Source organism: Pteropus medius, unplaced genomic scaffold (genome assembly GCF_902729225.1).
Source record: "Pteropus medius unplaced genomic scaffold, Ma_sr-lr_union100, whole genome shotgun sequence".
Taxonomy (NCBI): domain Eukaryota; kingdom Metazoa; phylum Chordata; class Mammalia; order Chiroptera; family Pteropodidae; genus Pteropus; species Pteropus medius.
Genome location: NW_024341893.1, coordinates 12,145 through 25,836, shown reverse-complemented (window position 1 = coordinate 25,836; position 13,692 = coordinate 12,145). Strand labels below are relative to the sequence as shown.

General features: G+C 49.5%; 1 protein-coding gene across 2 annotated transcripts; it reads right to left on the bottom strand.

Moving 5' to 3' along the window:
* Positions 1–398: 398 nt before the first annotated feature.
* LOC120595325 (cytochrome P450 2B4-like) lies at positions 399–12,761 on the bottom strand. Of its 2 annotated transcripts, XM_039853413.1 has the most exons (10): positions 12,552–12,761; positions 9,286–9,448; positions 8,995–9,144; positions 7,371–7,531; positions 6,643–6,819; positions 6,046–6,187; positions 4,548–4,735; positions 4,231–4,372; positions 1,854–2,098; positions 399–1,308 (listed from the first exon to the last, which is right to left on the bottom strand). In XM_039853413.1, the coding sequence occupies exons 1-9, from the start codon at positions 12,720–12,722 to the stop codon at positions 1,917–1,919; spliced, it is 1,476 nt and encodes a 491-aa protein (XP_039709347.1). In that variant the 5' UTR covers positions 12,723–12,761; the 3' UTR covers positions 399–1,308; positions 1,854–1,916. The 2 variants fall into 2 exon arrangements, with proteins under 2 accessions (XP_039709347.1, XP_039709357.1); XM_039853423.1 differs by lacking the exon at positions 8,995–9,144.
* Between the last annotated feature and the right edge of the window lie 931 nt (positions 12,762–13,692).

Genomic DNA, 13,692 nt, shown 5'->3' with positions numbered 1-13,692 from the left:
CCGGAACGTTCCCCGTGGACGGCTCAATGCACCACGCTCCCCGCATATATTAACATTTAGTTACTAAATGAATAACATTTAGTAAGAACCTTGAAACCCTCCAAGGACCCTTGGAGATGGAAGAAGGGAGGCAGAACTTAAGAAATTTGCTCAGACTCACAGAGCTGGATGATGGCGGCATCACAGTTCAAACTCAGGCACTGTGACTCCTGAGGCCCTGCTCCTCACCGCTCTGCCCTGCAGGTCACCTGAGCCCATGCTTCCTGTGTCCCCACCCCTCGCCAGAGCTCGATGGGGCCTCACGCAATATGCCATGCCCAAGCCTCTAAGGTTGTCTCATTTGTACTCATGGGATTCTAATTGATGGAGGTAACTGAGTGACACCATAGAGAAGTCGATGCCGTGGAAAGAAAACTTTATTAGTCCCATTCCCTCCAGAAAAGAGAGCGCGAAGGCCTAGAGGGACAAGCCCCAGTGCTGGTCAAGATACTGCCAGACTCAAGGGGTTTGCCGCTTGGGATGCTCGATTTACTCCAGAACATTGTCGTTAGGTAGTTTTCTTGACTCGCAGCAAGTCAAGGAGACAGAGGACGCACATCCAGAGTCCGTCTCCCAGAAGGGAGCCACCGCTTACATGCGCTATTTGCTTAATTACATGTCGATTTCTTCTTTGCCAAAAGCTCAACTTTCCAGTCAAGCTCATCCTGTTACAGCTGCCTCTGCAAAATCCTGTGCTACTTTTTAATATTTAGCAAGAAGAACATTTAGTAAGAACCTTGAAACCTTTGTCTTATCTAACAAGGAGGTAGGAAGGGGAGAGGGGAAGGGGAAGGGATAGGTTGCCGCCTTTATTGGGGTTTCCAAGGGAGGGCCGGCAGGGTAAACAGAATAAAATTGGCTAATTTAAATAATCCTGGTGGCTTTAAGGCATAGGTGCTGTCCCTAGTCGTCTGGTACGCGGCCCGGTACGGCGGCTCCGGGTTGACTTAGGAAAATCAATGTTACGGAAAACATTGACTTCGTGTGCGAGCATTAGCTCAAGGAGGCGGTTGGAGACGCCGGTTGGCTCCTATGTGAAAGGCAGTGATCCACCTTCTCTAGCAGTCAGCTGACCCTGGGAGGGGCAGTCTGTCCCCAGCCAGCAAGGCCACAAATGCAAAGAGAGAAAGAGGCCAGTCACAAGAGATCCCATAGTGTGTGGTTTTTATCATACAGAATATGCAAAAGAGGCAAATCCAGGGACACGGAAAGCACTAGACTATAATCTTTAAAATTCTTGACGGTTTTTCTTCCGCGAATTTCTCAATTTAAAATCTATGGGGAGAGAACTTTGGTAAAGCGTTTGAGTGCTAGAGCCAGGGAGACAGAGCATGAATCTTGGTCCTCTGCTCACTAGCGTGTGGCCTCACACAACGGACGCCATTGCCCGGCCTCTATTTCCTCATCTGTACGATGAACATGCTCATTGTACCCAACACACGGGGTGACCGGGTGGAGGATTCAAGCCGGATCTTGTATGCAGAGACCCTGGAGCACGGAGAGCTGACAACTGGAAGCTGTGGTTATTCTGATGAGGGAAGAAGTCCCTCAGGGGGAGCCCTGGCCTGGGTGGCACCACCGCAGAGACATCTCGAGCCAAGTTTCCCCTTTCAGCCCTCTCTTTCTCTCTCTACACAACACCTGGAATTCTCTTACTGGAGGAAAGGAAAACGCTTCCTTGAGTCTTTAAGAAGAGCTGCAGCATGGTGGAAGGAGGTGTGACTGCATGAAGATAGCAAACCAAGCAGGCGGAAGGATACTGGCTTGTAGCAGGTCTCTCAGACGCAGGAAAACATGGAGAAAGTCAGGTGCATCCCCTGCAGAGGTGGGGATGCTTCATGACCCTGGAATGATGTGAGCCTCTCCCTTGGAAGCCCTCAACGGGACAGGAAGCGGATCTGGTACACTGGGGGCACCTTGCCCACTCCAGTCTCCCGGGGTGTGAGGTCAATGTCTTCAGGGGCCACGGGGCTGGCCACAGAGAAGTTCTGGAGGATGGTGGTGAAGAAGAGGAATAATTCCGCACGGGCGATGCTTTCGCCAACACAAATGCGCTTGCCTGTGGACACAGAGGATCACAATGTAAACCTGGAGTGGATGCACATTCTTCGCCCAAAGCCCAGACACCTGTGTGCATTGCAATCCCACTGCATGGGACTGGCTTTAAGCGGAAATTCAGAGTGGACTTCTAGGGGAGCTCCCAAACTCTCTGAAAGCAGGTGCACATTGTAGCTTCTGTTGAGATTTCCAAGGGGTTCAGTTGAACCCATGGAATCTAAGGACCCTCATCCTGTCCGGGGTGTGTGTGTGTGTGTGTGTGTGTGTGTGTGTGTGTGTGTGCCTCCACACGTGTAGGTGTGTGCATTTGCAGAATGGTACCTATCTCATAGGGCTATTGTGAGGTTAAAGAAGTTGATATTTCTAAAATTTCTTAGGATAACACCAGGTCGGTGCTTAGGGTCCTGTAGGTGTAGTTAATGCTTAGTGTTTGTTTCTGGGTGTGGGTGGTGGGAAGTCTGTGGAGTGTGTATCTGCACTGTGTGTGAGTGTCTATCTCTGGCTTTTCTTCTTATCTCAGCCTGAGAACCAAGACTTCTGAAAAAAAAAACCATATTGTACAAAAATTTGTGAACAGGGCTGATGTGCACGCGGTGGGAATCCATGGCTTCTATCACATTCTCAGAGGCGTGAGGTTCCCCACTTTAATGGGATGTAAACCACAGGCTTGGAGAGAAATGAGGACGAATGGGGCCAGAAAGCTGAGGCAGAGAGACCTGGAGCCTCTTCCTTCATTCAGTGGTTGCTGATTTGCAAGCTGATGACCTTGCAAAGGCCATCAGCTTTTTTCAAGGATGGGTCTCCAGGCACTTCCTGGATCTCTCAAGGTGTTAGATATTGTGCCTGTGCGCAGGTATCTGGGGAAGGGGTCACACATTTCCTGGCATATCCAGCAGTGAGGAGAGGAGAGCTGAGACATCCTGGGGGCAGAGCTGGTTCTGCTGCAAACAGCTCTATGACAATGGCTCTTTCCTGAGCAGCCTGTTGTCTCCCCCGTCCCCCATCCCCGCACTGGTCTTCTCCATCCCTGGGGCTGTCCTTTGGGCGACCTCTGGCACGTCTTTGGATCTGACACCATTTGGCTTGGTGTGTCTTTCTTTCAATGCATAGCATGTCCCCCAGCTCTCACTTAAGATGAAATGAGGGAGGAGGCCATTGCACCGGGCAGAGCCAGGGGCCCTGGGTCACTGAAATCGCTGATGGAACTCAGGACTAAGAACTTGATTCTGGGGTCTTCCTTTATCCCAAAGGATGAGGACCCTGGGCTCAGGTTGTTTTCTAAATGGGGCCAGAGTGCAGAATGGGGATAGAGATCAATCAAAGCATGTCAAGACCCTCTCTGACCTCCCAGTGCCGACAGGAGAAACCTCAACTTTCCTAGGCTTTCATGGCCCTCCAGCTGGGCTCTTCACCCTTCTCTCGTTTTGTAATCCACACCTCAGGCTCCTTGGGTTCATCCACCTTCAGGCTTTGCCCTTGATGTTCCCTGTGCCTGGAAGACTCTTTCTGGGGGCTGATTGATACTCGCTCATGAGGTCTTGGCATAGAAGCCAGTGCTTTTCTTCACAGAACCCAGGAGTAGTCGTTATTTCCAATCGTGTGCTCCCAAAGTGCTTCAGAACACTTATCACAGTTATGATTAATAACAACAACAACAATAATAATAATAATAATAATAAGCACTTACTTTGTGCCAAGCAGTTCTAAGCACATTACAGGCATTAATTCCTATAATCGGATATTATTTTGTGGCCCTATGATGAATGTCCCTCTCCCGTGCTGGACTGTAAATTTGCCGAGGCAAGATCGGTGTCTCTATGGGACTTGTCTGACGCATTATCTTCAATAGAGCATTGAGTTTAGAGTAGTGCTGAATGGATATTTTATACCAAAGTGTAGAGAGGTTAAAATACTTGACCACGGTCCGGCTTACCAAGATGTGCCACTGGGTGGGGATCTCCCTTCTTAAGCCCTCTCGAGGGTTGTCGTGAATGTGGGATGGCATAATACAGGTAAAGCAACTGGCATATACTAACTGCTGACTCAAAAGAAAGGAGACTTCTCCTTGATGTCTCAAATTGGGGAAGCCACTTGCACTCTGGTGTCTGGGAAGTAAGTGAAGATCCAGCTTACCTATGGAGAAAGGGATAAAAGCTTCGTTCTTCTTCACGGCCCCGCTGGCATCCAGAAAGTGGTCAGGGTTGAAGGTGTCTGGTGTTTCAAAGTAACGTGGGTCATAGAGAGCAGAATTCAGGATGGGATATACCTCAGTACCCTGAGGGATGATCACAAGATCAAAGATATTGCCATTTCTTTCCCTATTCTACTCTGAAAACAAAACAAAAATAAAACCAAACAAGAGGCCCTAATAATAAAACAACAAGAGATTAGGTTTAGAGATTTAGAAACCCCAGGATGCCCACACAAGAAAGGTCACCAGCTGGCCTCACCTGCGGGATCATATACCCTCGGAAATAAGTATCTTTGGTGACTTTGTGGGGCACACCAATAGGGACGAGGTCCGCAAATCTCTGGATTTCATGGAGAACTGCTTCAGTGTATGGCATTTTGGCTCGGTCAGCGAGGGCTGGAGGGCGATGTGATCCAATCACCTGGTCAATCTCCTTGTGGACTCTCTCTGCACAGAAGAGGGGGACCAGTGAACCTCATTGAAAGAGGCGTTTCAGCAGGGACACTGCTTCCTATGGGCCAATGAGTCAGAAAAAACTGTCGTCAAGGATTGACAGTCTCAGAGCAACCAGCTTGGGCTGGGGGTTCAGAAGGAAAAGCAACAAGAATTCTCACCCACTGATAGCTAATGAATGTCGTGGGTTCTCTCCCCATGTGCACAAATAAATACTCACACGTGCACCACGGTTTCACCTAAAATTTCAGATTAAGAACTCAAAGTTAAGAAATAAAAACCAAAACTTTTTTTAATTTAAAAATGGAGAGAGAGAGAGGAAAAAGAAAGAACTCGTGGCTATGAACCTGTCAAAATTCCTGCTCTAATATGAGAGGAAAATGAACTAATATTGAATGCATGTGCATTATAGCACCGTCCTAGGTCCTCAGGAACATCACGGTGAAATAGATCAACAGAGTAACCCATGAATAACTGGATAGATAAACGAATACAGCAATCAATGAATCAACTCATAAATAAAAAGGCTAGTGAGTGGAAGAATGGTGTACGCATTTGTTTACACATCAATAGGTGAGTTAATAAATCGTTAATTAATAACTTGTCCAAAGACAATAAATGAACCTAATCAACAAACAAATCACATGAATGGACGGAGGGCTAGACTTATGGAAGAAGAAGTGAAGGAATAGTCCACATTAGTGGAGAAATAGGTAAAGAAAATGATAACTGGAAAGATGGCTTGATGATAAATGAATAAATCAAAGGTGGATGAATAGAAGGATAGAGGGGGTGAGGATGAATTGAACGCCTGACCGATGGAAGGCTTGAGGAATGAAATCTAGTTCATCAGAGGACAGATGAACGAATGAATGGATAAATAAGCCAATGAATCAGTGACAAATAGTTTATGCAATTAATCACTGTTTCAAAGGGTCAACAGATGAATGAATCAGTGCAAATAAAGAATGGGAGGGTATGCTCTGGTGTGACTTAGAGATGAAAGAATCTGAGTATACCGATCGATTAATGGATAAAAGCACAGGTCGATGGATGGGCGGATGGGCGGATGGATGGATCCATCTTTAAGTGATCCGTCAAATCAGGGGGAGAACAGATTGACAGATTCTTCATTGTCCATCCACCGACAGAGCTGGCTTAGTTGGCAGCTCATTCAGTCCTGCAGTGCTCCTGATATGAGAGGGGAACGCTGCCTCTCTCGTTCGCGCAGGACCCCTACCCCACTTCTGCCGCCAAAAAGGGGCCAAAAGACGCCCCCGGTTGGCTGTCCCTGGCCCGCCCACCTGCGATGTGGGGATATTTAAGCATTAGCAGGAATCCATAACGGAGAGTGGTGCTGGTGGTCTCGGTGCCCGCGAAGAAGAGCGAGAGCACCGTGTGGATGAGGTTCGCCTGTTGGAACTCGCTGCCCGGGTCGGACTTCTCCTGGGGACAGAGGGCGGGGCTCGCGTTACGGGAGGCTGGAGCCTTGCTGCGCCCTCCTCCTGTCTCTGAGTCTCTCACGCCCTCTGGCCCAGTTTGCTTTGCTCTGTCCTCTGCACATCCACCCATGTATCTCTAGCTCTGTCTCTCAGCCTCTCTTCACTCTGGCTCTGTTTTCAGTCCATCTCTTCATCTCTTCGCCGTGTTTGTCCCGCTTGCTCTCCCAGCCTCTTTCTGCTTGTGTGGGTACGTTTGTCCCTTATCCTGTCCTGTATTTCCCACTCCCCAGCCTCACCTTCTCCACTTTCTCCTTCCTTTCATCTCCGGGTCCATTCCCTTCCACATCTCCCCTCCCTTTTCCTAATCTCCCCTCCCCATCCTGCGTTCTTCCATCCCCCCTCGTTCTTCTCCCCCCCCATCTTTTCTCCTCCCCCACCTCCCCCTCTCCCAAATTCCACTTTGTCCATGCGAAGCAGGTAGGTATCGATGAGGTCCTGTGGGGCGCTGGGGTCCAGGGTCTCCCTGTGCTTCTCCACGCTGCGGCCAATGAAGGTTTTGACTTCCTCCAGGTTTCTGTAGATTTGCCTCTGTGTGCCCTGGATGGACTTGAAGATGTCGGGGAGGAACTCCAACATCTGCAGGGGAGAGGGGGCGGTGAGGTCCTCCTGGAGCTGAGCTGGCGGGTCACTGGAAACAGGCAGCCCTCCTAGGCCTCAACACAACACCTCCGAGGGGAATCTCTGTCCTCTTCTGTCTCTGACACACACACAGACACTCACACACACACACACTCACACTCACACACTCACACACACACTCACACACACACTCACACACACACTCACACACACATTCTTTTCAACTCTGTCTCTCAAGATCTCTTTATCTCTGCCTTTTTTTAATATCGTTTGCTTCTCTCTTTTCCTATACTCTCTCGTTTCCAAGCCCTCATTTTCTTAGTCTCTTCCTCTAATTCTCTATTTCTGCCTTCTCTGTCGCTGTCCTTTCTTTCTCTGATCTCTCACCATCTCTCTTTCCCTCCAGGTGCCTGTGTCCTTGTCTCTCCCCATCGTCCCTGCTTCTCGTGAAACCGGAAGCTGCATTTCGGGGGCCCCAAAGCACATCATTCCTTTCCCCTGCTCTAGATAGCCACATCGTCCCCACCCGCCCTCACCCGCACCCTGACCTGGCTGGGGAAGGAGCTGCTGAGCACAAAGGACTGGTAGAACAAGTCAAGAAGCCGCAGGAATTCGGGGTCACTGTAGGCAAAGCGTTTCCCAAAGACAATGGAGCAGATGATGTTGGCAGTGATGGAGTGGAACAAGAAAGTGGGGTCCTGGAGGGCTCCTAGGAGGAGGAGGAGGCGGCAGGTCAGGGAGCACAGACTCAAATGCCTAGCTGCTGCCCATCTCTGTGGAACTGTCCTCCATCACTCAGCAATGATAAAGAGAACAGGAGTAATGACGGCTAACACTCACTAGCCTGTACGATGTCCCAGGCCCCAGTCTAAGCACTTCCCACATGATTTTATTTAATTCTCACCTCTACCTTATGAGGAAGGTACAGTTGTGTTATTATCTCCATTCCATAGATGGGCCGACACAGAGGTCAAGTAAGTTGCCCAGGGTGACCCAGCGACTCACCGCTGGGGCTTGGGTTCAGACCCGAGGCTGTGCGATAGGTCGTCTCTCAGGCCCTAGCCCTGACTCCCTAGCGGGGAGGTACAACAAAGTTCCAGGGCAGGGGGAGCGCAGTGCAGGTGTTTATTTAGTCCATTGCATGTTCACATGATAAAGCTCTGCTCTCCGTGTCCCTTTTACATCATTCCCCTGCCCTTCTTTTCTCCCACTCCACAGGTCTCTGGCCTTCGGGAAATCGTTCTGCACTTGGTAATGGATGTCTGTATACGCCAGACTTCCCCTGTTGGAGGGAGGGTGGGCTGTGAGCCCAGGTGTGTCAGGTCGTCAGTCAGGGTGAGCCCTGTCTGATGGTCTCAGCGGTCGATCTTCTCTTGTTCCTCTGCAGACTCTTTCCTCAGCTTGTCTGTCCCTCTACTTTTCTCTTTCCACCTCTCCAAGTCTCTTCCACTGTCTGTCTCTGCTCGGTCTCTCTTCCTCTGTCTCTCTGTTGGTGTCACTCTGTTTCCTCCTGTCTTTAGTCTCCGTCCCTCTGTCCGTTTTCCTCTGTTGCTCCCTGTGTTTCTGTCTCTGCCTCCTCTCCCAAACCTCTGTGTTTATGTCTCACGATCTTTTGCTAAAGGACCCTGTCACCTTTATGTCTCATAAACACCCATTTAGGAAGCATCTCAAAACAACCAGAAATGCTCCTCTGACGGCCCATCCAGGAGCCAGGAGCAAAAACTCCAACTGCCCTCCATGCTTACTGCCAGCTCGTCAGGAGTTCGCTCAAGAAAACGAACACACACTTGGTCGTTTTCATAGTGTCTATAGTTCTCCCTTTTCTCTCTCTGCTTTCCTTCATAGAAGTCCTGTTTTTGTCTTTGATAGATACAGTTAACCCGTGAATTGGTTTCCCTGAACACAAGTAGACGACGTACTAATATCTAGGTTTATGTCCTTGACACTATACACCACATCCCTTCCAGCACCCTGTGTCCCTCTCCTACCCAGCTCTGTCCATCTGCATGTTCTTCTGTGCGTCCCCATTCCTTTGTCTGATTGTCTCTCTGGCTCTTTCTTCTTCTATCTCTACCTCTCTCTCCGCTCACATACAGCCCCTCTCTCGGTTGCTTTGCAGCCTGCACTTGTCGGTTTCACTCTCTTTCTTTCCTTCCCACTCCCCAGGCTCACCCTGGGAATTCCGCAGCTTCTGCAGCAGAGACTGAGCCTCCTCTTGAATCCGCTCCTCCACACTTCGCTTGCCCATCCCGAAGTCTCTCATGGCGGCCAGAGAGAATCGCCGAAGGGCCCTCCAACTTTCTCCATTGGCAAAGAACACGCCTGGGGTGTAGGTGGGCATGGGTTGCAGAGGAAGGTAGAAGGAGACTCTGGGCCTCTTTCCAGCCCTTATCCTCCCGTCCCATCTTCCCCTATCCCCACCCTCCCATCCCCATTCCCTCCTGGTGCCTTTGAGGCCCTTACCGTATCCCTGGAAGACTCTATCAACAGCAGCAATTCTCCCCCGACCAGAGAATGCCTCAGCTTGGTCCACCAGGGCCTCCCGAATGCTGTCGATACCACAGAGCATGACCACGGGCTTTGACCCCAGGTACACCGTGAAGACGTCCCCATATTTGTCTCGTTGCTGCCAAGCATACCAACACCCAGGGTTGCTATTAGTGTGCGCCTCCGTGGTCATCCCAGTCGTCGAACCATTAAAACACTTACATTTGGATTGGTAGTTAACCTCTGCCCGGAAACCCTCCACCCCAGTCTGCCTTTCACCTTCCCAGGACCCAGCAACTAAAGGATTAACCCATGACCCAGCCGGGGCCTATTTGATTGGTTGGTGCCCCAGGCCATACAGATGGTTAAATATCTCTGATATCACCCCCATCTATACTCTTGAGTCTGGCCAGATCTCCCTGGAATCGCAACTAGAGAATCGTTCTTCTTCAACCTGCTGTTTGTCTCTTGACAATTTCCTCCAAAGAAGTACGCTGAACCACCCCGTCGGTAGACATGAAGGGCAAGCGATGGCCCTCTGGTGGTGATTGTGAATCTGAAAAATCGTTAACATCATTAAGCCTCTTGGGAAACTGCTCAGTGGGTTTTACTGAAGCAGAAAGTTCACACGTCCTTCATGATTCATCAGCTTCACTCCTAGCTACGTACCCCAAAAATGTGTACTTGTATTCACCTAAATAAAGAACAAGGAGATTCATCGAAACCTTATCAATAAAATGTTCAGCACCGTCAATAGAGGATAATTATATAGTGACACAGCCATGCCAAGGAATACTACACAGCAATGAAAAAGAACAAACCACAGCTACACCCAACAACACAAATGAAACTCACAAGCATCATGTTGAGCATAAGTAACCAGATGCAAAAGAGTCCATAAATCTATTTATATGAAGTTCAAAAACAGGTAACACTACCCCGTGCTATCAGGATAGTGGGAGGGTAGTGACTGGAAGGGAATTTGATGGGGGTTCCTGGGGATGGGCCTGTTATTGCTTATGTGTATGTCATTTATGTGAGCTTGTTTGTTTAAGAAAATTCACTGAGCTGAGTACTCAAGATTTGTGCACTTATTAGGGTGATATTAAACTTCAGTGAAAAAGTTAACTTATAATCATAAAAAGGTTAAGCTTACTGAAAAATGTCTCACACTGATCTGCAAAGCCTACTCACTGGTCTCCCTACTCCCGTTCCTGTCCCTTCTGCAATCATTTCACCACCGACCCCAAAGTAATCTGATTAAAGTGTCAATTAAGTAATATCCCTGACCTGCTCCAAGCCCTCAGGTGCTCCTGCCTCAGCGAGAATAAGATCTGAAGTCTCTACCACGGTCCACGCAGCTCTGCATGACGTGGCCCCGTCACCCCTCTGCTTCTCCCCCACTCGCCCTGTGCACACTCAGATTCAGCCTCCTCATTGTCCCCAAAACATGCTGAGCTTGCTCCTGCTTCTGGGTTCTTGCACCAACACTTGCCTCTCCCTGACGCCTTCCCCCTGCATCTTTAAGGTCTCTGCCCAGAGATAAAGCAGGATGGAGCCTTTGCAATCCAAAGCAGCTCCCACCACGTTCTAAAATAGTACCCTGCTTTCTTGGAATCAGAGCTCGCCTCTATCTCATATTTCCTTATCGGTTTATTTTGTATGCCCTGCCCAATGCCATACCTAGAACATTCCCAAGCACACATAAGATGCCCAGTAAATAAGTTACCTTTGAATGAGTGCATAGAAGAATGAGTGGATCAAATTAGCTGCCGTTTAAGGAGCATTCACGGTACACTCTATGCAGTGTCCCATGTTACTCTCACAACCGTCTTACGAGGCACTCGTTCTTACTGTCACAAAGCCAGAGCTGTCTGATTCCAGAGGACTTGGGAGCATATCGGGGAATGGAGGAGAGGACGGCCCCCTCCCCAAACTGTCCCATCAAGACGCCCAGTAGCTCGTGCCCTCTCCTTCCTCGTTCCCTCTCTCCCTCCCCCGCTCTCCCTCTCCCCTTCTGCCCCTCTCCTTCTCCCTCTCCGTCCCTCCCTCTCTTTTGAAAGATTCATAGAAGAGCTTTAAGGGTCTGGAATTCTCAAATTTTAATGCAAAACTGTGTGTGGATGTTGGGAGGGGAGGGAGCCCACAACTTTAATCAGATTCTTAATGGATTTCGGGATCTCGGTTATTCCAAACTGTTAGGCAGCTTCAGTTTATGAGGACACTGGAGGTAAAGGACCGCTGTGCCACCCCGGCCTCCGCTTTGTGAAGCCCCAGCCGTGTGACTGTGGACAAGTGCTTTCTTCAAGCTAAGACTCACTGCCTGTACCTTTAAGATGAGGATAACACTTAGGCCACAGGGTTCTTGTGAACAAGACCTGACGAATACTTATACCGATGTAGTAAATCTTAGCCACATAAATCCAGAAATTTGCGGGAAAGCACGGTACACTGTGGTACGTTGAAAACAACGAGAGCTAAATAATGCCTACTTAAGGTCTCCGCATATGTGATAAAACTCTGTTAAAAACAAAGGAATGACAAGCCCAAGATTCAGGAGCGTGGTCACCATGCCGTGAGGGAGGGGTGGAGACGGACGGAGAAGCAGGACACAGCTGGAAGTTGCTGTCATGTCTCAGTTTTCCCATCAGGAAGTGGGTTCATGGGCAGGGATTACATTATTGATTAATAAATGGACGTTCAAACATGAAAGCACCCAGGAACGCAGGGATACAGAGCCTAGTCGATATTCCCTAATGTCAGCTGTTATGTTATATCGCTCGCCGGTAAGCGAGCTCCTCCTGGCCTGCTACGTGCCTTCCTCTCCATCCATGTCCTGGCCCTGCCATGAACCAGTCTTTGCCCTCTTTCGTTGGCACAGGAAAAACCTGTTTGGCTAGTGCCACTGCCTCCTTTTATCTCTCTTCCCGGGGCAGGCAGGTGCCCAGGGACTTCATAGACAGTGGCAGAAGATGTGAAATTCTATACCCAATTCTCACGCCACGACACCGCCTCACGCCCACTTGCCCACTCCTGGGACAGCACCCATGCATTTCCGACCAAGCGGGACGCCTCTGACTGTCTGGCCACCATCCACCGTGCTTTGTTCCCATGTCTTTTACGGCACCAAACTTCACGTGACCCACCCCTGAGCCTGGAAGTGTGCCTTTCTCCTTCTGGTGAGTGACCCTCAAGTACAGAGACTGCGAGTCATCCTTAGCCCCCCTCCATTTGCAGCTCACCTGCAGGAGGAATTTGAGTAGGCCTCTTCTGCCCATCTGCAGAACGTTCCCAAAGAAGGGCAGAGGACGGGGGCCTGGTGGGAGGCGGCCATGTGCCTTTGTGTGGCGCTTGGCCAGGAGAAGCAAGAGTCCTGTGAGGAGAGCCAGGAGGAGGAGGACACTGAGCTCCATGGTCCCAGACTGACTGCCTTCCAGCCCACGACAGTCTCAAGCCGGGCCTTTTATCCTAAGCCTGCCCCCTAACTCCGTTATGTAACCTCATCCATTCCCTACCGCCCCAGGGCGAGACCTTGAAAGAAAGGTGCTGAGTTCATACTTCCTGCTCAGGCAGCCCAGTGAACTGCTCACTCCCCTCCCACATGCCCCAGGAGATACTATGATGGTTACCAAGATCAGTGGGAATGAGTGTTCTCACACACACACACACACACACACACACACACACGTGTGTTTGTTTTTGTGGGTGTAGTGAGCATGCACTGTCTACATGTAGTTTTGTTTGTGTGTTGACGCTTGCATGTTTGTCCAGGCCTGCTTGCATCTGTGCATATGCTTATATGATTTTTATACAAGATGTGTTTGTATTCTTGCCAATGTGCTGATGCGTTTCTGTGCGTGAAGTGGCATGTGCTCATGTCCATTTTTGCACGTGTGCAGGCTTATATATATTTCTGTGGGTTCAATTGGAAAGGGATGTTTGCATTGCCGTGGTGGTGGTCATGGTGCGTGTCCCTGTGTGTGAGTCTGTGTGTGCTCATGTGTTTGCGTGTCTCCCTGTCCTGGTGTTTGTAGGGCTTTCAGGTGCTCAGGAAGATTCATTCCTTTAGTTGTCTGTCCTCCTCCATCCTATTATGGGTAGGAGTTATGGGAGAAACAGAAAGAGTGGGCGGAGACACAGAACCGGGAACTCAGGGGTGGACGGGTTCCGGTGGGAAAGAGGAAGACTGAGCCCGGCAGGGGGAAATAAACTGCATATAGTTAATGTGTACAATTTGATCCATTGTGACGTATTATATACCTGTGAACCGTCATCACAAGCGAGATAATGAACATATCCTTCAGCCCCCAAAAAAGGAAGCAAGAAGCTCAAAGTGAGTAGTAGAACATATGACGACAGCACACAAGAGGCTAGAGTGATATG

Coding starts and splice junctions, on each gene's coding strand:
- LOC120595325 (XM_039853413.1), bottom strand. CDS start 12,722: ATGGAGCTCAGTGTCCTCCTCCTCCTGGCTCTCCTCACAGGACTCTTG. Junction 9,449..12,551: donor TACTCAAATTCCTCCTGCAG/GTGAGCTGCAAA, acceptor TATGCTTGGCAG/CAACGAGACAAATATGGGGA. Junction 9,145..9,285: donor TAGAGTCTTCCAGGGATACG/GTAAGGGCCTCA, acceptor CCTACACCCCAG/GCGTGTTCTTTGCCAATGGA.